The sequence below is a fragment of the Sciurus carolinensis genome, chromosome 11, assembly GCF_902686445.1.
Source record: "Sciurus carolinensis chromosome 11, mSciCar1.2, whole genome shotgun sequence".
Classification (NCBI taxonomy): domain Eukaryota; kingdom Metazoa; phylum Chordata; class Mammalia; order Rodentia; family Sciuridae; genus Sciurus; species Sciurus carolinensis.
Window position 1 is genome coordinate 7,489,892 of NC_062223.1, and position 24,542 is coordinate 7,514,433.

A 24,542-nucleotide genomic window follows, 5' to 3' on the forward strand; every position below is an offset into this window, starting at 1 on the left:
CGTAAGGAGAATAAGCAGAGAGAATCAAGCCCACTGCAGCTGGGTCGCCGGAACCTGTCCTGGCCAGTGAGGACGCTGGTCTCCCGACCTCGATGCTGAGCTTCGTTTCTCCTGAGTCAAGAAGGGGGCGTCGGTGTTCCTAAGCTCCGGCTGTCCCCTGCTCTCTGCTTTCTTCCGCTTCACGGGGATGCTCCCTGCCACTCGGCCACTTCTGGAAGGGACAATGACTCCGAAAGTGGACCTGAGGCCTCAGCAAAGCAGCTCCGAGCAGTCGGCCAGCCTGCTGTGTCCAGCTCCGAGCCGCAGACCCGACGCCCTCTCCGTGGGGCAGTTGGCAGCGCGCCGTGGGGGCCGCCCGGTCTCCAGGCTGCCTCTCTGCCTGGGGCGACTGACCCCCACTCCGGGGAGCCCCCGACTGGGCCACGCAGGGCACCTCACACTCCGGGGCGTGAGCTGGGCAGCCAGGAGCCTCGAGTGTCCTCCCCCTGGTTCCCATTCAGAAGAAGGGTGGGCTGGCCTGCGGTGGCCGCCGGGCTCCTCTGCCTCCACCGCCTCCGCTGCCCGACTGCGAACACCACAGTGTTCCTCCCAAAGCCTCTTCTAATCTGGGCTCCGGGCTTTTTCTTGGAGAGCAACGTGCAGCCGGCTGCTCCTCGGAGATGCTGGGCAGCGGCAGCGAGGCCCCGTCACAGGGACAAACTCCGGAGCGCCACGGCGCGGGGCGGCCCTCGCTCCCCACCCGCTTACGTCGGGGTCCCCGGGATGTGGCCCAGAGCAAGCCGAGGGCCGTCTGCATTTCCTGGGCGAGAACCTCCATTCCGGCCGGACTTCCTAAGAGCGGAACCTGCAGCCGAAGCTCTGGCTCCAGGTGTCCCGAGCTGCGTTCTGTCCCTGGCTCCCGACGCCGGGGCCGAAAGAGGCGCTCATGTGGCTCCGCGGCCGCCTGGTGCCGACCTCGGGGCTGCGGTCCCAGCGGGCACAGGGCTCCCCAGAAGCCACCTGTGCCCGGGGCCAGCAGCAGCTCAGCTCGCCAGGCCCCCTCCCTGACCCGGCCCTGCCACCACCACAGCTGTCCAGCAGGTCCCCGCCCAGCTGGGGACGTCACGGGGGAGACAGCCGCTTGACTGGGCAGTGGAGAGGTCCTGCTTCCACACACGGCGTGTGAGCACTGGGTGGCCCCTCCTGGCACACGCAGGGGAAGGGCTGCCCACCAGCCAGAAGAGGCCCGGCTCCCTGGCCAGCTCAGGGGGCCAGAGCGCACCTCGGGGACCACGCCCGGCGCTTCCCGTGGCAACCCCTCCCCCACAGAGAATCTTGGAAAGAGGAGAGACCCCTGGAAAGCACCTTCCATCCGCCCCATCATGGTAAGACTCAGGCCACCGTCCCCTCTGCTCAATGGCAGTGCAAAAGTCACAGGTTCTTCCTTGAGTGAGAAACTAAAACAACACCAGAAGAAAACCTGACCCGCGGACCCCACCAGGGCTCTGCCCCCACCTGGGGCCTCCTGCCTGGTGCCTCTGGAGGCCCTGTTCCCGCCCCGTCCCACGCTGGGTCTGCTGTGGTTGTTTTGTGGTAACGGTGACGCTTCAAAACCACGGTCAAGATAAGGGTCTGTGTTCACCTGACCCCTCTCCCCGCAGAGCTAGGGGTCTGGCTGGCGAGTCCCACAGGGTCCTGGGGCCTTGCAGAGCCACCAAGGGCCCCTTCGTGATCGATAACTGATCTGGGCACATCCGGGCTCTGCGTGGATGCAGAGGGCGACGAGGGCCGGTGGCGCTCTAAACCAGAGCCAGCACCAGCTCAAACCAGGACGGCCAGGGGTGGCCCGCGGGCCCCTGATCGCCCTCCAAGGGCAACAGCAGGTGGCGTCCCCTTGGAGACTCAGGCTTCTGTCCCCAAGGACACGCAGCGCGTGGGCACTGCCAGCCACCCTGGAGACAAAGAACCAGTAATGGAGGGGCCGCCGTACCCCAAGAGCCTCCCCTGACAGGAGGCTCTGGAAACGATCAGAAAACATTAAAGGAGAAAATGCATTTGGTGCCGGTGCGTTCGGGGGGCGCCCGCCGCGTCCAGAGCCGCCGCAGATAAGGCCCCTGCTCATTGAATTAGGCGCAGGAAAATGGAAGGGCGCTGGGCGCAGGCGGAAGGCCCCTTCTCAGCAGACTCCGCTCACTGCTGAGGCGGAGAGGCGACGGGGGAGGTCCCGGGCGTCCTGGAGAGGAAGACCACAGGCAGGGGACAGACCCAGGGCTTCACCCGTCCCGCACCAAGGCCCACTGTGGCCACTCAGCACACTGACCAAGACTGAAGGGCCACGGGACACAGCGACGACGCAGCGTGTCCCCTGCCTTGGGGACAGGGGTGAGCTGCTGATAACGCCGTGCCCGCCGGCCGCTCCTGGGCAGCGTGGTACCCACCAAAGCCTCCCCACCCTGCTCCTCAGGGCCGCACAGAGGACAGGCCCACGGTGAGCGGGAATCTCGTGGGGGTGGAGGGTGCTGGGCAGACCAGGCCTCTGGGGCCTTTCAGCAGCTGAAGAAGGAGCAGACAGCTCTGGTGTCACCTACAACCGCAGAGTGTCCCTGATGGGGTTTCCTGCAGACGGGAAGGACCCAAACGTGGCTGTGCACGTGGGTGGCTTCCACCCATCCTGAGGATCCCGCAAAGCCTGCTCAGGCCGCTGCTGTGACCTTTATCGGAAAGTCCCGGGGCCCAGGTCCCAGTCCACGGGACAGCCAGGACCCCGTGTGGCGAGTGGAGGGGCATGCGTGGGACTTGGCAGGGCCACCCAAGGCGGTGGGCGGGAAGGGACCCTGGTACTGGGGAGCCGTGTTACCTGGCTCTGCATCTCTGTGACCAAAACCCCTGATGGGCCAGCTTCGAGGAGGAAGCGCTGACGTGGGGCTCAGTGCTCCTGGCCGGCCCTGGAGCAGCGTGGCGGAAGGTGTGGCAGAAGGGACTTGCTCTGCTCAGGAGGCCGGAAGGCGGGGCGGGCTGGCTGGGCCACAGGGAAGACGTCCACAGCCCCAGGGACTCAGCTCCTCCAGCCCACAGTGACCACCCAGCCAGTCCATCTGAACTAGCATGGGCGCCTAGGGCACAGCTGTCCGCTCCAGTCGCCCACCGCTGGACATCCCCACGTTGACACAGCGCAGTCAGAGGACGCCTGGTGTCCAAACCATGGCAGGGGCCGTGGGCCCTGCAGCTTAGAGCACGGTGTCCACGTGCCTCCCGTCCATAAGCTGAATCGTGCGGCCACACCACGCGTGCGGCCCGGGACCCCAACCACCCCCACATGCCACCCTACGTGGACCTGGGGACAGGCCCGGGACCCCAGTGACCCCCACATGCCACCCTACGTGGACCTGGGGGACAGGCCTGGGACCCCAACCACCCCCACATGCCACCCTACGTGGACCTGGGGGACAGGCCCGGGACCCCAGTGACCCCCACATGCCACCCTACGTGGACCTGGGGGACAGGCCTGGGACCCCAACCACCCCCACATGCCACCCTACGTGGACCTGGGGACAGGCCCGGGACCCCAGTGACCCCCACATGCCACCCTACGTGGACCTGGGGACAGGCCCGGGACCCCAGTGACCCCCACATGCCACCCTACGTGGACCTGGGGACAGGCCCGGGACCCCAGTGACCCCCACATGCCACCCTACGTGGACCTGGGGACAGGCTTCGACATCCAGCGCAGCCAGCGCGGCCAAGTAGTCCAGGGTGCGCCTCGTGAAGAACAAGGCGTCTTCCTACCCCGCCCAGCACAACAGATCCAGAAGGTCCACCGTGGAGGCCTCGGGCACCCGCTGGCGGTCCCCACACGAGTTCCCAGCTGTCCCCGTAACGCTCTTCTTGCATCTTGTTTCGCCAGGATAGACCAGCCTTGGCTCTGGCGTCCCACCTGGCGCCACCTGTGCCCGCAGGACGCTCCTGCCCTTCCTTTGTTCTCGGGGGTCAGAGCTTCAGACAGGACGGTGGCAGGTCGGGGGCCATCCCTCGACTTGCGTCTGTCGACCTTTACTTGTGATCAGACTTGGGTGGTGTGTCTCTGAGCAGGAGACACACGGGACAGAGGGGTGTCCCTCTGCCGTGTCCCAGCAGCAGGCACGTGACGTCGGCTGGTCCCAGGACGGCTGACGCTTTACCACAGGGCCAGGGAGGCGTTTCCCACGTGCAGCTGCCATTCTTCCGCGGACGCAGCCACCACCTGCTGTAAGACACGGCGAGGCCACGAGAAGACCCGCCCCTCCTGAGACCTTCGCCCCTGGGGTGACTGCCTGGGCCATCCAGGCCACCACCAGGGCGTAAGCGAGACCCGAACTTCACAGCCGCCAGGGATGCTGACCTGGCTTCAGCCCCGAGAGCAGGCCTGAGCCCAGCGTTGGAGGCAGCCCGGTGTCTGCTGGCCTCGGAGCACTCAGGGGACAGGAACGCATTTCCTCAGATGTGTCCGAGATGTTTCCAGAAGGGACTGGGAGATTGTCCTCCATGTGGGCAGCACCGCCAACCAGCTGGGCCAGAGAGAATAAGGAGAGAAAAGCACCTCGGCTCTCCGGCTGGAGAGGACACTCCTGCCCCTGGACACCGGGGCTCCAGGCTCTCTGCCCGTCGGGTTCCACGACTTACACCAGGGCCTCCCAGGTCTCAGGCTTCGGCCTCGGATGGACCCACAGCATCTGCTTCCCTGGTCCTGGGGCTTTGGACTTGGCCTGAGCCACACTGGCCCGCAGGCGGCCTGCCCAGAAGCTTCCGCTGCCAGATTGCACAGCCAGCCCCCGCGGCAGAAGTCCTGCGTCCACCTGTCCAGCACCACCCCCTGTATGCCCATGTCAACAGCAACACGGACACCAGTGTCCATTGGTCTGTCTCCCTGGAGACCAGGACCGATGTGTGACAAGAGGTGGCTCTGCCAGCCCAGGGTGGCGCCTTCGCAGTGACTGTCCTCAGGCTGCGTCCCCCAGCGCGAGTCTTGCAAGCATGCGGGGAAGTGAGGGCCCCCCTTGGCCAGGGCTGGAGGGGCCCTCCGGGTCTGCCCCTGCCCTGAGGCGGCCTCCTGCAGCTGCGAGGCGTCTCCCGTCCATGAGGAGCAGTGAGGCCAGCAGCCAGGCGCCGGCAGACCCCGCGCCCCACACTGGGGCCTCCTGGACCTGGCCGGACACCCTCACGCAGGAGCGGGGTGGCGACGTGAGGGAAAGGCAGGCGAGAGTCGGGACGGAGCGCTCTGCTTCGTGTTCCCTTCCGGGCGGCGGTTCCTGAGGTCCATTCCCAAGGACTGTGGGGCCATGGGGGCGCCTGGGGCCACGCGCTCTTCAGACACTCTTGGGACTCTGCCCCGCCAGGCGCCCTCACCAGGACACTCTCTGGACTAGGGCCTCTGATCAGCCTCTGCACCTTTCCAAGGAGGAGCTGGAGGAAACTGACCCAGCGGCCAGGAGGAGGACAACAGACCCACAGCCCTGCACCGGCCGGGTGCATTGCCATGTGAGCCCGGCCACCCCGCCAGCACCCGGAGCCCCTCCGCACCACGCCCTGGAGCAGCAGGCTGTCCCCGAGGCCTGCAGAGCGGGGGCTTGTGCCCAGGGTGCAGGCAGGCGGCAGGCCTGAATCCCCAGCGGAGGCGGCGCACCGTCTGAGTGTGCAGTCGGCAAAGGCAGACGGCCCTCTTCACAGACATCTGCCAACCCTTGTCCCCGGCTGGGTCTTGGGTTTCCACAGGGAGGCGAAGGCCGGCGTTGGAAGAAGGGGCCCGGCAGAGGGTGGGTCTGCTTCACACGGCGGTGCCGTGGCTCCCACGGGATCAGGTGTCTGCAAGCACAGGTGGCGGAGGCTGGGAGGCTGGGAGGCTGCGCCTGGGCTCACCGGCTCGGCAGGCAGCTTCTCCCCCGTGCCTCCCGCCCTGCTGCCTCCTGGGCCGCGGACCCGGCTGTGCCACGGGACTTTAACGGCTGACGAGACTCCTTCAGTCACAGACGGAAGCAAAGGGCAAGGGACCCACGTCAGCTCCAGAGGTGAGCCTGCAGGTCACCCACCAGCCTGGGCCCCGGGCTTCCTGGAGGAAGCCACACCTTCCCAGCCTCCAGGAGGAGCCGCCCTGGCTGGAGCCAGGACGCAGCGCGGGGTCCACGGAGACACACCAAGACCACGTGGGATGCCATGCCCGCCCAAATGGTGGCATAGGAGACCGGCCGTGTTCTGTGGCGGCTCTGGAGGTGCCGCCCTGCCTGTGGGGGTGGGGACAACGAGGACCAGCATGGGCCCCCGGGGCACGGCGGGCCCCAGAGCAGCAGTCTGCAGGACCGAGCAGGCACGCCCCTCAGGACAGGCCACCAGAGGCTCACAGCAGCCGTGTTCACACAGTCCAAGCTGGAAACAGCCATGACGCCTGCCCCCAGGACGGACGGCCACCTGGATGCCAGCCAGGGGAGCCCCGTCCACCCTGGAGAGACAGGCCGTGGCTCCACACAGCACAGGAGGCTCCGGGCACCTGAGAGAAGCAGCCAAACACACCAGGCGGGAGAGACCAGGGCAGCGGTTACCTGGGGAAGGGAGGCAACAGGGATGACTGGTCCCTAGTAGAGGCTTCTGGAAAGTTCTATGATCGGGTCTCCCGTTGGAGGGTTATATGGATTTATGAGTTGAGGTCGGATCGTGTGTGAATTACCTTCTGTTCTAAAAATACATTAAGAGGAAAGGCTTTTCCACTGTTGCAGAAGAGCCCTGGGCCCCGAGTCCAGAGGTTTCAGAGTGGACCCCCGTCAGGACGTGGGAGGCTGGAGGGCATAGGGCAAGCAGTGCAGGGCGGGCCTCAGACAAGCTGGAGAACCCAGGTGCCGGCACCGAGGGGCCCGAGAGGCAGGGGTGCCGGGCACTCACCTTGAGGGTCACAGGTAAGGACGAGGGTCCCTTCTAAGCCCACGGCCTGGTGGCCTCTGTCCTCGCACCAGACCTTGGAGTCCAAGGAACCACCTTGCAAATCCCGAGCACCCAGCGTGGGTCACCTTCCTGCTCAATGCACCTGCACGTGGCCTGCAGAGGGAGGACTCCTGGGGACATGGCCACTGAGCTGTCCTCACGGCCACCAGGTGATGAGCAGAGTGGGGTGCAACATGGGCTCCCGGCGTGGACTGGTCCATTGGTGCCCGCTCTTCCTGCTCCCTCCCAGATGCTGGCACGGGAGGGGACGGTGAAGAGCCACGCGGGTGGAGGAGGGGAAGGCAGAAGAGGGCAGAAGCCGGTGAGCGGGGACAGGAACAGGCACCTTCCTGAGCACCTCCCTGAGACCTGGTGCAGAGGCTGCCGTCCAGGGCCCTGGTGACAGGCTTTGCAGGACCATTAATGCCACAGCCCCCTTCCCAACACCCACCATGGGGATGCCGCACTCCTCCTTGGAAGAATAGGAGCTGATTTTCTGGAAAAGGTCATACAAATTTCTGGTCCAGGGGTGATGCTCAGCGGAGACCTGGGAATCTTGCCAAAAACAAAAAGGTGGGTTAAGCGACTTTGTGCGTCTAATGCCACCCCAACTCAGCTCCCAGGACACCGGCAGTCAGACCTCCGCGCCAGGTGGGAGGCAGATCGTCCTGTGAGCCCTGATTCAACCCAGGAGGAGAGACTGAAGGAAGCACTGAGGATGTGGACACCAGGGGATCCCAGAAACGCCAGGGACCTTCCTACAGCGCAAGGCAGAGTGATCGTGCACCAGCCTTGAACTTCTGGTGAGCTCTCTGGCGCTCTGGTAGGTCAGGAGCTGATGGCCAAGAACACCGACACCTGTGAACAGTCTCCAACACAGAAGTTGGAGGCAAAAACAACAAGGAGAAAAACACAAGTAGGAGAGACCGAGACTTTTCAGGAGGACGGCGACTACAGCAGAACCCGGTCACCCACATCTTCAGGGACAGCACACTCAAGAACAAGAACCGGTACTACAAAAGGAGCATCCGGAGGCGTTTAAAAATAAAACCCACAGCAAAAGCAGGAAATACAAGAGTTATGAAACAAAGTTCAAAATGCCACACAGTAAAATAGAGAAGAGTGAGCGAGAAGAAGGGAGAGGGAGAAAGGAAGGAAGAAAAGGAAAAAGAGGAGGGAAGGAAGACAAGAGCGAGGAGGACGAGCAGCAACAACCGGCATCCAGACCAGGCGCAGGTCCGCATCCAAGCCGCAGGAGCTACCGGTGCGAGCAGGGACCCCTGCGCTGAAGGCTGTGGCTTCCAGACGGAGGCCACGAGGACCCGGCATGGCGGAGAAAGGTGGACTCCTCCAGGGCCCAGCACTGGGGCCTTTCAGGAGACCTGAGAACGGAGAGCCACCCTCCAGAGAGAAGAGCCAGACCACACGGAGAACGCAGAGCGGGCCGTCCGCCTTCCGGGAACACCCCTCCCCGACCGGAGATGGCATGGCCAGCCCCACCGTCAGGCAAGGACCCGGGGGGTCAAGACAGCTTCGGACCCCGAGGGCTCAGAAAGAAAGTGCCCTCGAGCCCCACTTGCCCAAGGAGCTGCTGAAGGATGTGCCCACCCACCAGAACATGAAGCAGAGGGAGGAGGGGCGGCACGGAGGGGCAGGGGGCTGGGGACAGCGGCGCCAGGGAGTCTCCGGATGCCCACTGCACTGCACTCCCCCCGAGGCTGCTGGACCCCTGCTACCACAGCCCCGGTCTTCTCCCTCCCCGGTGGCGGCCTTCCTTCCATCCCTGCCGGTTGCTGGGGCAGAGTGGCCAGGTCCCCTGGTTGGCCCAGCTGCACGACACCTCTGTTTCCCAAGAATTCCCCGCGTCTTTGCCCACTGGCCAGGTCCAGGACTTTGGCCAACTCAGGGTAGCAGGCCGGGGGACTCCTTGGCTCACTTCCCGGGAGTCTTTCCTCAGAGAGTTTGGGGTGCTGAACGATACGTGGCTTGAGGTTGTGATGGACACCAGCGTGATGGTCACCGAGCCTGTTTCCCCCCTTCTTCGGCCGCCAGCTGGACCACCTTTCCCAGCCTCCCTTGCAGGGCGGCACAGGTCCACCCGAGCTCCACCTGGCAGGACGTGGTGGGAATGGCGTGCACCACCCCCGGTCCGGCTCCCTCTGCTGCTCCACGCAGGGCCAAGGGGGTCGCCAAGGCCACAGGGGCGGCAGAGCCCTGGGAGGGCCCTGGTCCCTGGTCCCTGGGCGGCTGTGTGGGCTGGAGCCCCGAGCTGTGAATCGTGGGGAACAAGAAACACACGAGCGCTGTGTGTACATGGAGGTCGGTTCTTTCCAAGTGCTTTCGTGGTCTGGGGACTGAACCCTGGGCCTTTTGCGTGCCGGGCAAGCACTGGCCACTGGCCTTGGTCCCCAGCCTGGAGGGTGATTCCTCCAACATCAACAGGCCCAGCTGCAGAAGGGTCTTACGCGGTGGGTGAGGCCGAAGGAAAAGCCGACGGTTTGCAGGCGCCGCAGTCCTGGAGCTGAGGGGCTCGTCCTTAGCGTCTGCTGGAGAAGCGGAGGACAGGCCAGTCCACTCACAGGACTGGCCAGGAGGGGACCCCGAGGGTGGCGGGTCAGGGCGGCGGGCATGTGGGCGAAGCTTCCCCCTATTTCCGGGGTCGGGAGGCCCAGGAGGCCTGGAGGAGACCCGCGCCCACCGCACCCAGCCCACGGCACCCTAGACCCACCTCCTGCCCGCCCCCGGAAGGACCCGCCACCACACAGCACCGCAGGTGCCTCCCGCCCTCCACCCTGAGTCTGCCCGCCGGGACTCATGGCGCCCTGAGGACTGCTGGCCCAGGCTGGGGGCAAGGGCTGTCCACCCCAGGACCAGCTGCGTGCCCACGGGCCGGCCACGGGCCCCTCAGGTCCAGGGATCACGGCCCCGGCCTGCAGTTTGTTCCCATGGTCAGCGAGGGTACCGTCGCCTGGGCTCCAAGACGTCCTCCAAGGGGGACAGCATCTGCCCGGCTCTGCCCACCACCCACAGCCCTTGGGGAGCACCCACACCCCTCCCGGCAGCAGGGTGACCAGGCCAATCCGGCGAAGGCCACGCAGCTCCTGGGTCAGAGACAGGAAGCCCTGGCACCTGGGACTGTCCCACCGCCGCCCGGTCCCACAGAGAAGGCTGGGTGAGGAGCCCACCATGCAGCAGCCAGCCAGCAACCAGGGCAGGCCCGGCTGAGGAGCAAGCGACGTTAGCCAGGGAAGAGAGGACGGGCGGAGGCCAGTCCACCGGGAACGTGGGAGGGCGCTGCTGCGAGCCAGCGCCATCGCCTCTGTATGCCCACTCCTCTGACCAGTCCGCCTGGCTGTGTCCCTCTGCCTCCCCGGGCGGCTTCCAGGTGAAGCCCCAAGGCACTTGCCCAGTGAGTGTGAGGGCAGTGGCCGCCCCAGCAGCCAACACGGGGACGCCCCGGGCCCCGCTGACCAGGGCAGCAGAGGGCTGGACTCAGCGCGTCCTCCCTGGGTGGACTGGCCTTCAGCCGCGGCGCTCTTCCCCGGGAGCCTCTCCTCCCAGGGCCGGGGGCCAGCGATGGGTGCAGTCTGCAGGGAAGGCCCAGCTGCAGGCACGGGCTCAGGGCGGCAGGCATGCCCACGGCTGTCCAGGCCAGGCGCACGGGGCCTGGGGCTGTGGGCGAGGACAGCGGGCAGATTGGCCTCCACGGGCACCCCAGGAACCTCAAGTCGACCTGAGATCACCTGGGCAGTGGGACAGGGAGCGTCCCCCCGGCTCCCCGCTCCTGTCACACGGTCCTCCGTCTGCCTCCTGCCCTGCTGCCCCTGGTGAGAAGAGGGAGCCCCTGGAGGGAGGCCTGATCCCCTGAGCCTCCTGTCCCTCTAGGACAGGCCGGTGGCTGAGGGCCAGAAGACAGACCACAGTGCCCCTCAGCTGGCTGGCCATGGGCCTGGGGACGGCGGGCAGCCCTGTGGTCCTCAGACGCCCCGTGACAGAGCAGGGTGCACTCATCTGCTCTGGGAGGGCATTCAGACAGAGCCTCAATCAAGGAGCCCAGCATGACGGCGGCCTCCCTGCCTCCACTGCCTCCGCACACTCTGTGGACCCCCCTGGCCCGTCCCTGATGGTGTTCTGGATGCAGCCAGATGCTCAGCCATTTTCCACCCTGAGAATAGAGTCCTTTGGGCAATGAAGACGCCTCCAGGCGTCCCTGAGGCCAGTCGGGTCCACCTCAAAGCTGTGTCTCTGTGATCAACGCCCCACCTTCCCGCCTCCTGGGCCGCCCCGTGGCCAGGTGGTGCCAAGGGACCCCACCTCGCCCCTCCCCTCCCCTTTCACCTCTTGGGCTCTGCACGGCCCTCCCCTGAATCCCCGGGGCCCTGCTGACCCCCCAACGGCCTCAGACCCCCGACCCTTCATCTGACACCACTGCTACGGTCCAGGCCCTGGACATCTGGCCAGTGCTCCACCCCAGCCCCCCAGCAGTCACCTCCCTGCTCGAGGGACCACGTGCAGCAGCCAGCTCCCTGGCCCGAAGGCCCTCTCGCCCGCACACGCAGCCAAACTCCTAGGCGCCCTGCAGAGCCCTCTCCAGTCCACCCGGCTGGTCATGCTCTGCACCAGAACAGTGACCCTCAGGCACCAGGGAGCAAAGAATTCCCCGGGGAGGCCGGCCCCTCGTCTCCCGGGCCCCTGGTCACGGCAGCCTGGGAATCTGCCCTGGGAGCTTGGGCTCCAGTGAGCTGAGGAGCCCCGGGAAGGACAGTGTCCAGAGCCGTCCAGCCTCCAGGCCTCGCCCCACCTGCCCCTCCTGCCCGGGGCACCGCACCTTCCACATCGGACTCTAGCCCCCCAGGGCCTGTCACCAGGACACCTCCTCCAGAAAGCTGTCCCCAGGTCCCAGGGAGACCCAGTGCCTCCCTGTGTATCCACAGCGCTGCCCACTGTAGCCCCTGGACCGCTTGCCCGTGGGCACTGTCCCCCTGGGTTTTCCATCTCAGGTCCAGCCCGGCCCAGGCCGAGGCTGCACAGGTGCCAACCAAGTGGCCCTTGGGGGACCCCGGGTAGCCTGCGGCCTCCAGAACTCACCTCAGGGCCCTCCCTGCAGCCCGCGCCCCACCGTGGGGACCCCTGGCAGGCACGGCTGGCTTGCAAAGGAAACGTGTCGCCCGACTAGCCCTTTATTTCTAGAACCAGTGATTCGTCTCCACGGCTCTGGCTGCTCCTGGGCAGCTGGGCTGGCTCGCGAGGCCACAGAGGCCCGCGGGGGATGGCAGGGGACGCAGAGGCCGGGCTGCTCCCACCCGCACCCAGGCTGAGGCAGGGCTGAGGGGGCGGGGCCACTGGAGCCCCTGCCCATCCCATCTACTGGGAGGCCCCCCAAAATAGACGAGGAAACCGAGGGTCCAGCTGGCTGACAGCACCACCCGAGTGCTCACTGAGCTCAGTCCTGGACGGTCCTAGGCCCTGCCTTCAGCTTTGTCTTCCTCTCTGTTCTAGCTGAGCCTCCTCCCCCCTCCTCCTCCCTCCTCCTTCCTCTCCTCCCCCTCCTCCTCCCTCCCTCCTCCCTCCCTCCTCCCTCCTCCTCCCTCCTCCTCCCTCCCTCCTCCCTCCTCCCTCCCTCCTCCCCCCCTCCTCCTCCCTCCTCTTTCCCCCCTCCTCCTCCCTCCCTCCTCCCTCCCTCCTCCTTCCTCCCCCCTCCTCCTCCTCCTCCCTTTTCCTCATCCTCCTCCCCCTCCTCTTCCCCCCTCCTCCTCCTCCTCCTCCTCCTTTCTCCTCCTCCCCCTCCTCCCTTCTCCTCCTCCCCCTCCTCCTCCCTCTCCTCATCCTCCCTCCTCCTCCTCCCTCCCTCCTCCCTCCCTCCTCCCTCCTCCTTCCTTCTCAGTACCTCGACTCCTTCTATGAACCCCTTTCTATACAGCACGCTCTTTTGTCTGCTCCCATAAGTGGGGTCCTCCATGCTATCTCCTCTAGCTATGGCCTGGAGATGGCTTCAGGGTGTCCCCAAGGGCTCACTTGCTGGGCATTGGTCCCCAGTGTGGCAATGTTGGGAGGAGGTGAGACCTGGGGTGATTTGGTCCTCGGGGAGCTGCCCTTGAAAGGGATAAACGGTTCTCAGAGGATCCCAGCTAGCTCCAGCAAGAGAGGGCTGTTATGAAGGAGCAAGCCTGGCTCCTCCCCTCTTGGGCTTCCTGTCTCTCTCGCCATCTCTCCTTCTTGCACACACTCCCAACACATGATGCCATCTGCCACAAGGCCCTCACCAGTATCAAGCAGATGCCAGCACCATGTTCTTGAGCCTCCACAACTGTGAGCTAAATAAACCTTTTCTTTATAACACTCCCATCCTCAGGCATTTCATTATAGTAACAGAAAATGAACTCGTATAGCTCTCCTAATAGAAGGTCATGTGTATGGTCTCTATACATGATTTGGACCCACCTACTTGACTGAATTCTGTTGTCATTTGTGATCACTTTAGTTGATTCTGTAGCATTTTCTTAGAAAATGGTCCACCCAGCTACAAATAATGGTTCTCCTTTGCAGCGTTCACACTTCCCCTTCGATTTCTTCCTCTTTCCTAATGGTGCCATTAATGGACTCTCTGGTACTCAACAACCTAGCATTTCTGGAATCCACTCCTCTTGGGCTGATCATTTTTGGCTACAGCGTGCTGCTTCATGCAGGGACTTCATGATTTTGCCTCAGTATTCCCGAGCAAAACTGGAACATTTTCTCTTCCCATGTGACCTTTGATAGTATATGATGTCATAAATAATACACTAGCTACATAAAATTTTTTGAAAACTTTCCTTCTTTGATGCCCCAGAGCAGTTAAAAAGTGTTGCATTAGCTGTTCCATTTTGGTGTGGAAGGATCCTTTCATGAAGCCTCTGGGTTTGCACACTTTTGTTTTAAAGGAAGGAAGTCTTTGACAACTTCCTATTGATGTGTTTACCCTCCACATCTCTTTAGGAATATCTTTTATAAATCATGTTGTCTGTTTTCAATGTCCTAAAATTAATTTATTTAACCTAGTTTTTTTGTGACTCCAGCTGTCTTCCCACAGACTTCTAATTCTCTGTATGTTTTCTTCTTTTTCTCCCCCTCAAAAAAATCCAGCATCAGGTACATTCGTCATTTTCATTGCTTTCTAAGATATACCTCTCCTCTCGTCTGCATTTCTTCCTTCTATTCTTAGCTTTGTTTTCGTTCTATTTCTTTAACTTGTTGAGCTATATGCTCAGATCATCTGTCTTCACCCTACTTGTTTGGCAATGTGAGAATCTGAGGCTACGAGTTTTCCTTCTAGATCTGCATTGGCTGCATCTCGAGGTTCTGCCATGCTGTCTGACATCCTCACCTCAGAGCCTCTCCCTTGCCGGTCACTCACTGTGCCCTCACCCACCACCACCCTCTTCTGACATCAGGAAGATCCAGCACAGGACTGTCCAACATAAAAAATATAAACCGCATATGCAATTTAAAAAATTCTCTAAACTCCATTGAAATAAACAGGTGACAATAACTTAAATATTTTATTCAAATCAATATTCCAAGATGCTGTCATTTTGATGCATAATCAATCACAGAACCGTCACTCATGAGATTTGTGTCTGTTCCAAGTCTTCGATGGCTGGGATGCGCTGGACGCTGGTAGCAGATCTCGATTCGCACTGGCCGGTTTTTAGTGTGCAGCCGCCACATGGCCTCATCGTGGCTGGCGTCCATCTCCATCTCTCCATCCTTACCTCGCAGGAGGCACCTGGGAGCAGGCGACTCGTCTGACCCAACATGGGCCCATGGTCCTCCCACGCTGGAAGCGCTGGGAGAGACGTGCCAGGCCAGCGTCTACGTGTGTGGCTGTTGGTCAGCACTGCAGGCAGGCGGCTCGACACAGACAGAAGTCCGAGGTCAGGGCTCTTTGGGGGCCTCTCCGTGCCCTGGTGCCGAGTCTTCTTGCTGGGTCGTCACGTGGTCCTTGTGCATGCACACGGCCGTGTCTAATCTCCTCTTACAAGGACACAGGTCACATGGAAGGAGGGCCCAGCCCATCTGACCTCACCTACCTTCATCACCTCTTCAAAGGCCTAGTCTCCCACTCAGCCACATGCCACCGTCCCGGGACCAGGCTTCAGCATGTTCTGGGGACTGATGGCCCCATAGGGTGGTCCCCTGTGCACCTGCTGCCACCTCAGTCCCAGGCCCTCAGCCTCCCGCCCTCCTCCCACAGGCCACAGCCCAGGGTCACTGCCAGCTCTGAGCAGAGGAGCATCCTGTGTATCCAAGGAGGCGGCTTCCGTCTCGGGCTCAGGCCTCTCACTGGGACACATCGGGAGCCACGGCCAGCCATGGAGGCCCCAGCCTGAAGGTCAGACAAAGGCAAACCCAGCACCTGAGGGTGCCCAGGACACACAAGTGCCAAACTTGTGCAGGAAAAGACTGGCATCACGTGGAATGAGCCTGGGATCACGCAGAGCGGCCAAGGCGCCAGTGCCAGGGCCCACTGACACCACATGGCCTGGCTTCCTTCAAAACAGAGGCCCCATGTTAGGGTGACAGCGAGCACAGCTAACATGCCACTCCTCAGCCACCTCCTCCTCTAGAAGTGCCACATGACCTCATTCTGTCCGATGAGATACTGGGGGTTGCTTTCCATCCCTATTGCCCTTTCCTTTCTCTCCCTGCCTAGAACTCATGTAAGGTGCCTGGAGTAGCAGCAGCCTTCTTGTACACATGAGGATGAAAGCCACATGCTAAGTAAGCATGGCAGAGCAGAACCAAAGCACAGCCCGAATCCTTGGTAAGTCACAAGCTGCCACGCCACAGCCTGGGATTAAGGGCCAGATGTCTGGCTATGTGTAAAATGAAAACTAGAGGAAATATAAGCCTCTTTCTCAGCCACCATTGTCCAGTGGCCCATTGTCACGACTGGTACGGTGGCTGCCTGAGCCCAGGGCACGGCCCAAGTTCCTACGGTTGCCTGAGGGCCTGAGCCGGGCAGAGTCACGGGGCTGCAGGTGTCCCAAATGCAGGCAGGGGCCAGAGTTGGCCAGAATCTTCTCGGTGGCCAGTTCAAGAAGCCAGTATAAATGGCTTCAAGAGGAGGGAAGGAAGTCTTCGGCCCACAGCACTGAGCTGGGGGTCAGCGGAGGCAGGCGGGGCCCTTCCTGGCTGGGGCCCAGGCTGCGGTCCCCCCGACGGCCCACCAGAGCAGGGCGTCACCTCCCGCAGCCCCAGCAAGCGCCCCAGCCCGCCGCTCTTCAGACCACGAGGAGCAGAGAGCCTCACGAGGCCGAGAGCTGCCTCTCGGGGCTCCAGCCTCCAGTCGGGGCGGCCGTGCCAACCAGCACCGCGGGCGCCCACCTCCACCCGCCAGAGCCACACAGGGGCTGTGCTTCCGGAGATGGATACGATCCCAGGGTGACGTCAGAGGGGACTGGGTCATGCTTCCTGACAGCGATGGCAGTGTCCCTTCCCAGCTCAGGTGACAAGAACCAGGCAGAGCCCCAGCGACCTGAGACAAACCGTCCATGGCACAGGGGACAGGGCCCCAGGGAGAAGGCTCCTCAGCTCCGTCTGCTCACACTGTCCCCCACAGCCCCCACCTGGAACTCCCTCCCTTCCACTGCCCCATCCCTTGGTCCTCTTGGGTTCCCGGGTCCCGTGGAGCTAAACAAGGCCTTCCAGGCTCGGGAGAGTTGATCGGGAGACAAGGACAGCAGAGACCCCATCCCTGGCACTCCCTGTGAGTCCTTCAGCCAGGGCTCCCCCCACGGCCACCCCCGAGTGTCCACTGGCCCACAGGAAACCAGGCGACTGCGGCCCCTTTAACGGCCACTGGAGGCCTCTCCTGACAGGCGCCCCGGGATCCTCGGGAATGCACAGGAGTCACCGCGCTGCAGGCCTCCTGCCCACGGCGTGACTCGGGTTCCCGAGGGCGTCCGTCACGCTCCACCGTGTCCAGGGAGCCAGGTGCCGCAGCGGCTGGGGCCCCCGCCAGCCAGAGCGCCGACTGGCCCGGTCCTTCTCCTCGGAGCTCCTGCTCGCTCTTCCCTCTCCTGCGTCCATGGTCTGGGACCCAGAATCTGCTGGACAGTCCTAGGAAAGGCAGGTTCCCAGCCGTACCCCCCGAGGGTGGTCAGCTGGCCAGGGCAGAGCTGGGGTGGCGACTGCCACAATCGCCCCAGGCCATGAGAACGTGGGAGGGTGGGACGTGGGGCTCCCCGCGCTGACCGTCGGGTTGGCAGGCATCCCGGCTCGCGGGCTGGGGAAATGGTGCCGTGTTCTGGCCCTAAATCGGTGTCCCTGCCACCTTCCCTGGTGACTCTCAGCACAGATGGCCCCCGGCTGGGTCGCTAAGCCCACGCCCCTGTGCCTGGACGCGGCAGGTGGGGGCTTTCCTGCCACGGCTCTAAGGACCCTCGGGATGGCTGCTGCGAGGGAGGCAGGGCCGGCGCGAGGCGTGGGGACGCTGTGGAGAGGCCACACTCTGGGCAGGGCCAGTTTGGACTCAGGGCTCAGGCTGTCCGGAGCCCCTTCCCACAGGGCTGTGCTGGGCAGCTGAGGAAGACCCCACGCACCTGGTCCCTTGGGAGGCGGGAGGTGGCCCACTGGGGACGCAGGTGACGCGGGCAGGGCCGACCAGCAGCAAGGTCATGGTGGCCCTGTGTCTCCCCAGCCCTGGGCTCGGCCTCGCCGGAGGTGCGGGAAGCCCAGGGCAGACCCTCCCTAGGAACCTCGCCCTGAGGGGACCGGAGCCCATCGCAGGCAGGTGGCAGCGGTCAGCCGGCTGGCTTCCGCCCGGCGGGTACAGGGCTGGCGCCAGCCACCCCATCAGCTGGACACCTGGGTGGGGTGGAGGGCGCGTGCCCCAGAGTCACCAGCAGGCGAAGTCCCAGCCACTGCACCTCCGGCAAGGCCAAGGCCGCCCTGTGGCTGTGTGTCCTCGGAGGGGACGGCCGCCTCTGGCCGGCAGCCCGGCGGGAGGCCTAGTCCCGCTTGGGTCTGCGGGGTTGCCGCGGGGCCAGCCTGCGGTCGAGGTGGGTCCCCAGGCAGGACCACAGGAGGAAGCGCAGCAGCAGGATGAGCACCAGCAGGGCCACCAGCGGGTCGGGGCCCCAGCCGGCCCCCAGCCAGGAGGCCATGCCGGGAGGGCGCCGCAGCTGCCCGGGGCCGCGGCCCTGCCGGGGACCCTCCCGGCGTCTGCAGCCCCCCAGGCAGGCTCCCTTCCCACCAGACTCCAGCCGGGGCCTCCCCGCGGGCGCGAGGACAGACCGGGAGGCGAGCAGCCTCCTCGGTCAAGAGGCCCGAGCGCCATTCATCCTGAACCAGCCACTCCAGCCGCCCACAATGACGGCATTGTCCAGGGGCCGGGGCGGGAGGCCTCCGGGAGCCCGCCTCCCGCGCTGTCCCCGCGGCCCCTGCCCGCCAGCGCTGACGTAATCCCAAACGTCTCCGGGTGGCAGCTGCGGGGCGGCAGCGCGGCCTCCTCCGGCTTTCAGAGCCCACGCCGCTCTTCCGGCCGCGGGAGACAATCGGGCCCTTTCTCTCCCCAATTAGCTATCACTTCTGGGCGGCTCCGCGGCAGCAGCAGGCCCGGCGGCGGCGGAGGGGAGGGCGGCCGCGCGGGGCCACCCCAGACGCCGCTCAATTAGCACATGGCCCGTCCGCCAGGCCGCGGGCAGCGTGGGGGGTCAGCAAGGGCTGCAGCAGGACGGCCCAGCAAGGCCGGACGGGGACTCGCCCGATCCCAGGAGGCAGCCAGGCAGCCCAGCACCTCCTGTCACCCCACCAGCCCACCCCGAGGCCCAGAAGGGACAGGACAGTCCTGCAAGTACCACATAAGACTCACAGGGTCCCTGCCTGAGGCCCTCAGCCTCGCACTCACCCAGAGACCCGGGCGTGGATTCCTCCTTGGAACGTGAGACCTGCACCCCTGGAAGTGAGACCTGCCTGGAAGGAGGTGGGGGGCAGAGACGTCCACGGGGCAGGTCGCACACGCCCAAGGCCCGCCCAGGACACCACGGCTCTCCTCCCCTAACCCTGTGCCCAGGACCAGCGCCCTCAGGGACCCTGCCTGGAACCAGCACTGGCCTCTCACGGCAGAGCCCACCCAGACGAGGAGGCAGCTGGCCTCCCCCAGCACAAGAGGCCACCGTGGGAACAGAGGGCTCTGGCCTTGGGGTCCTGGGGGGGCAGCTAAGCACTCACCAGAAAATGGTCCCAGGAGCCGCGAGAGGCGAAGGGCCCTCCTAGGGTTGCAGCCTCTGGGGCTCAGCCACCCGACGACAGCTCCCAGGAATCTTCCTCAGCCACAGAATGAGCGCTGGCCCCGCTCAGCCTTTCTAGAAAGTTCCGAGCAGGGACAAATGCAGGGGCTTGACAGGGAGTGCACCTCGCAGAGGAAGCGGAGGCTGGGCCTTCCTCACCGCTGGACCCCACCAGGCCCTCTGCCTGCCAGCCCCACCCTCCACCACTGCCCTCCGCTCCCTCACGCACCTGCGATGACCAGGGCTGTCTCCGCTCTGTGCCGAGGGCAGCATCCGTCCATGGAGAGCAGCGCCAACCTGCCCAGCTCTTGGCAAATTGCCACGCTGGGGACACCGAGCTGGACACCCCACCACCTCAGAGGCTGAGAATGAGACCTTAGGGTCCCATCCCGGTCGTGGCCCTGCGGGGCGTTTGCTGGGCCAGGGCTTCCAGGACGGCTGGCTGCCTTCGAGGAGAAACCGCGACCCCAGGGCCGGGCCCAGCGGGAGGAGAGGAGGCCGCCGCTCAGCCCGGCCGCCTCGGGAGGAGCAGGAGCGGCCTGCACTGTGCCGGCCAGGAGCAAAGGCCCAGCCGGGTGGGGCCTGGTGGCTGTGGCCAAAGCTCCCTGTGTTTGCCGAGCGCACGAGCAAACACCCAAAGTCAACAAGGCCCCAGTCGCCTGGCGTCCACCACAGGAGACGCCAGGGTCAGGGAGGGCTGGACCCTTCCCACTCAGATGTCCCTGGGCTCGGGAGTTGGAGGACAAGGTCAGCATGCCCTTCAAGGGAGCGAGTGCCCAGAGCTTCCCCCCGGGCAGCATGGCAGCCGTGCCCAGGCCGGCTCCTCAGGGGAGGCTGCTGAGTGCGGGGCAGGGCTGTGGGTGGGGAAGGCGGCCGGCGCCCCGAGGAGGCCCGAGAAGGAGGCAGAGCTCCTTCTGCACGGGGGCTCCTCTGGGGCGAAGACTCCGTGGCAAGGAGGGAACCCCCCGGGGGGCCCGCAACTAGCAGCGACGGGGGTGCGCCCTCCACCCGCTCTTGGTCCTTTGCAGAGCCTGACGCCACCTCCCGGTCCCCCCTCGGGCTTGCCTCCAGACGTCCCAGGCTGCCGGAGTGCCCAGCACCTGGAGTCTATGTCCTCGGCTCCGGGCACCCTTGGCCAGAGATGGCCGGGAGGAGACAGTGGGTCCCTCGGGCAGGAGCGACTGGAGGGCCACTTCGCCCCCAGAACTCCCCCAAGAGGGTGGAGAGCCTGGGCTGTGCCAACGTCATGGCTTGTCCCCCATCTGGAGAAGTCCTGCTCCTCCTTCCTGCCCCTCCTGGGTCACCGCCCCTAAATCATGCGCCTGTGGGTTCAGCTTGGACAAGGGTGACGAGCGTCCCCTGGGACAGACCCAGACACAGAAACTTGGGTCGGCCGCGGCCCACAGAGCGGAGCGGCAGAGGCTCCCAGCCGGTTCGGGCAGGGCGCGCTGGGGACAAGCTCAGGACACCACAAGCCAAGACCCTTCCTACACGCAAACGCCCAAGTGTTGAAACGGTGACCGGGGATGGCCCGTCACTGCCCTGACAGGGTCGCCGGGGAACCTTACCCCAGGTAAGGCCATAGGGAAGGCTGGACTGGAAGTCAGACAGGAGTCCTCACCGGGAAGCGGGGCCCAAGGCCACCCCAGGACCTGCTCTGAGCCCAGGAACTTCTCCATCGAGGGCCACCGTGGTGCCCGGGGCCTCAGCCTCCCATCCAGAAAGGGGGCAATGGTCGGGCGCTAGCAGGGGAAGCCCTGCTCCTGCACCAGAAGGTAGAGTGGAGGCCCCGACCCCAGGCCCCAGAGGAAGTGCAGCAGAGTCCACAGGCCTCAACCTGTACCTGGCGGAGCCCTGGGCCCTGTACCTGGAGGAGCCCTGGGCCCTGTACCTGGAGGAGCCCTGGGCCCTGTACCTGGCGGAGCCCTGGGCCCTGTACCTGGCGGAGCCCTGGGCCCTGTACCTGGAGGAGCCCTGGGCCCTGTACCTGGAGGAGCCCTGGGCCCTGTACCTGGAGGAGCCCTCGGCCCTGTACCTGGAGGAGCCCTCTGCCTGGGCTTGGTGTTTGCCTTCCCACACCTGCCATTTCTCAGCAGAATGTGCCACACAGCGGGGTCCCAAGGACAAATTAAAAGAAGCCCACATTTTCAACAGAGCAGACGGCGGAAGCTCCATCTGCAAGAAGCAGCACACAATATCCGCAGAGCGAAACGCCAGGGTCTTTTTGAGAATCACTTTGTTTTTCTTTTTTGCAAAAGCGAGACATACTTAGTATTTTTTTTTTCAAATGGCAGAAATGTAAATGTCAACTCCTTCCACCCAGATGGAGCCTGAGGCTGGGGGACCCCCTGGGGCTGCGGGGCCCCTGGGGTGGCACCCTGTGATCTCTGGCCGACCGGCCCACTCCTTGCCCAGGGTACTGCCTCTCAGAACCCACGCTGATCCAGCCAAACGTGCCCTGAGATGCTCCCGACACACAGAGGGGCGAGAATTCATTCTCTTTCTTCTTGTGCCCCAAAGCAGGTTAACATCGCCCCGGTGGGGCGTGTGGGGAGGAGCGGAGAGCTTCCTCCCTGAGGGGGACCCGTCCCTCCCTGGGATGGCCCCGGCCTGCTGGGGGCACACAGCCCCAGCCAGAAGAATGCTCTTCAGAAACAGGCAGCTGAGCTGGTGCGCGACGTCACCCCGTGATCAAACGGCGAGTCGGGGACGCCGTCAGGAGCGGAATGAAATTCCAGATAGATCAGCCATGTCCGAGGAGCTGACACAACACCGGATTACGGCTCACAAAGCAGACCCGGCTTATTCAGCCTCCCTTGGCAGCATTCTAACAGCCTCGCTCCAAGCCCCCGCGTGGGAGGAGACAAAGCGGGTCCCTTGGAACTGGTGCTGCACAGACTTGCGTGCGTGGGGTGCTACGGTTCCGTCGCGCAGGGCGTTGACAAAATCAGGCACTTAGCAACGTTTCAGCAGAGGCCCTGCACGGTGTCCCCAGGGAGGCCACCTGTCCCCGGAGTCTAGACACTGACGCGGCTCTGCGTGTGAACAGCAGGCTCGCGGGGTCCGGTGCAGGGCGCCATGCGGGGCCGGGGGCTGGGCAGGGCCCGAGCTCGGCCCCTGGACATGGCTGGATCCTGGAAGGCAGCAAGTTGGCGGAAGCTGACCTGGGCCCTTTGTAAATGCGAGCTGTCCTCTGTGACCACCCTCCACACCCTCAACAGCCCCCGAAACAAGACCTTCCATGTTCCCTGCCAGTGGACCGAGACACCGCGAGCACGCCTGCGAGGAGTTAAGGCAGCGCTGGCAGGAGAGGCCTGTGTGGGGGCTCCTCCTCCGGGTGCTGATGTATCTGCTTCGCCCAGGGCCTCAGGGAGCCCGGGGCCCTTTCTTTGTCCCCAGCGGAGGGAGAGGCGGGAGGGGGAGTCCACTCTGCAGCACCGAGGCTCCTGCAAGATGCAAAACCAAAGGAGTTTCCGGAGGCGCTCAAGGAAGTGGCCGGCCAGGCCATCGCGCCTCCCCGGAGGGACGTCAAGACGCATGAGAAACCCACAAGATAAAGATTTTCCCAGAAAATTTTTAGGAAGGAGATGACCTCATGGTATTAAATTTAAAAAAAGAAAAAAAAAGGAAGGAAGAAAGAAATGGGCTTGTGGGCGAGGGGACCCGCCGGCCCCCAGCCCAGAGCCTCTGCCTCTCTACTCACCAGGGACGCAAGCGAGGGGACACCGGGACACAGGTGCCACTGTCACCAAATGTGACAGGGGAGATCGCTGCCACCTCAGCACGTCACATCTCGCCCTACGCGATGCTGCCTCTGGTGGACGGCAGTGTCTCCAACCAAGAAGAGGTGGCCACTCGGGCCAGCTCGGGCACGGACTTCACCCTGCCAGGCCAGTGTCCAGGCCTTGGCTCTCTCCCCGGGCCACACAGCCTCCTGGGCGCAGGGCTCTCTGCCCAGCTGCTTCCCTCTCTGCTGCCCAGGATGGCTGACCTGAGAAGGCACCTGTCTCCACCCCACCCGTGACTAAGTCGAGCACCTGTCCTCACCTCCCAACCCCAGAGGCCCCAGAGAGACCTGAAGGGCCAGCAACCTCTGGCAGCCTCTGGAGGACCCTTCAGTGTCCACACCTGAGTGCTCAGGTGAGGGCTGAGGTTCCAAGGCAGCCGCCAACGCTCTGGAAGGTGGACCAGGCACCGGACACAGGTGGCTCCTCCCCCCACACATGTGAACACACTCATGCGTGTGAACACACACAGACGCAGGCTCACGCACACACCACGGGCACATGAACCACACAGTCGCTTCTCCACAGAAGAAATACAAGTGGCCAACGAGCGCCTGGGAAAGGGTTGAGCACGGCCAGCAACCAGGGAGGCGGAGCTAAGGCCACAGACCCCCCCCCTCTGGTCAGCCTGGCTGCCATCGAAAGCACAGGCCCAGGAGCTCTGGGAAGGACAAGGTCAGAGGACCTTCCTAAGTGCTGGTGGGCGCGTACGTCGGCACGACCACCGTGGAAATCAGCATGGAGGCCCCACGAGGACCAGCCAGGGACCACCCACGAGCCAGCTGCCCCTGAGTACTCGCCCCAAAGGATGGAGGTCCTCAGCACCCATCCGAGCTCGCCCCTGTTTACAGCAGCGCATTCACGTGGCCGAGCCGGGACGGCCCAGGGCCCCCCACAGAGGAGCGGATGGAGAGAACGAGGTCTGTGTACACGTGGAGGCTCAGTGGGCCAGAGCAGGAGGGCACGCCCTGCCGGGAACATGGGCGGAGCTGAGAGCGTCCTGGACGGGCAAGGCAAGCGTCCTCGTCCCGCCTCGTGCGGAGAAGAGACGAGGGCACAGGACAACAGGGGAGACCCAGAGCAGCAGGGGGACCGGGGAGGGAGGCAGGGGGCGCGGGAGTGGGACAGCGGGTCACGCCTGCGGGTGGGTGGACGCACCACCTGAGCCCACGAGCAAGTGCCATCATTAGGCACCACCGCAAGTTGATTCCGAAAGGAGTCCAGCTGCCAGGAGAACGGGCAGGAGCAGAGTCAGACCCAGGAGGGCCAGAGCCACCCGACCCCGACGTCCCAACAGGACGTTCCAAGGCTCCAAGAGAACGGTGAAGAGTACGGAGCAGGACACGATGTCACCAGACGTCCAGAAAGAAAACGCACGGACAGACAGACGGCGCGCTGAAGGAGCCGTGAGGAGGAAGGCAGGCCGGCCGCGACCCCGAGCCCGCCCCACGGCAGAGTCCAGGAAGAGCTGGCCAGAGGCCTGGGGGTCAGGCTGGGGCTGACCCCGGGCCAGAGTCGCTGGCAAGTCCACAGGGAGAGCAAAGCCTGGATCTGAAGGGAC

The 24,542-nt window shown here is 64.3% G+C and overlaps 1 protein-coding gene across 1 annotated transcript; it reads right to left on the bottom strand.

Annotated features, from left to right (window-relative positions):
* Positions 1-14,452: 14,452 nt before the first annotated feature.
* On the bottom strand, positions 14,453-19,916 carry Smim38 (small integral membrane protein 38). The gene is made up of 3 exons (XM_047515910.1): positions 19,426-19,916; positions 19,138-19,271; positions 14,453-18,879 (listed from the first exon to the last, which is right to left on the bottom strand). The coding sequence occupies exon 3, from the start codon at positions 18,069-18,071 to the stop codon at positions 17,916-17,918; it is 156 nt and encodes a 51-aa protein (XP_047371866.1). The 5' UTR covers positions 18,072-18,879; positions 19,138-19,271; positions 19,426-19,916; the 3' UTR covers positions 14,453-17,915.
* Positions 19,917-24,542: the final 4,626 nt, after the last annotated feature.

Bases quoted from the DNA above. Each gene is read 5' to 3' on its own strand.
- Smim38 (XM_047515910.1), bottom strand. From the start codon at position 18,071: ATGGCCTCCTGGCTGGGGGCCGGCTGGGGCCCCGACCCGCTGGTGGCC.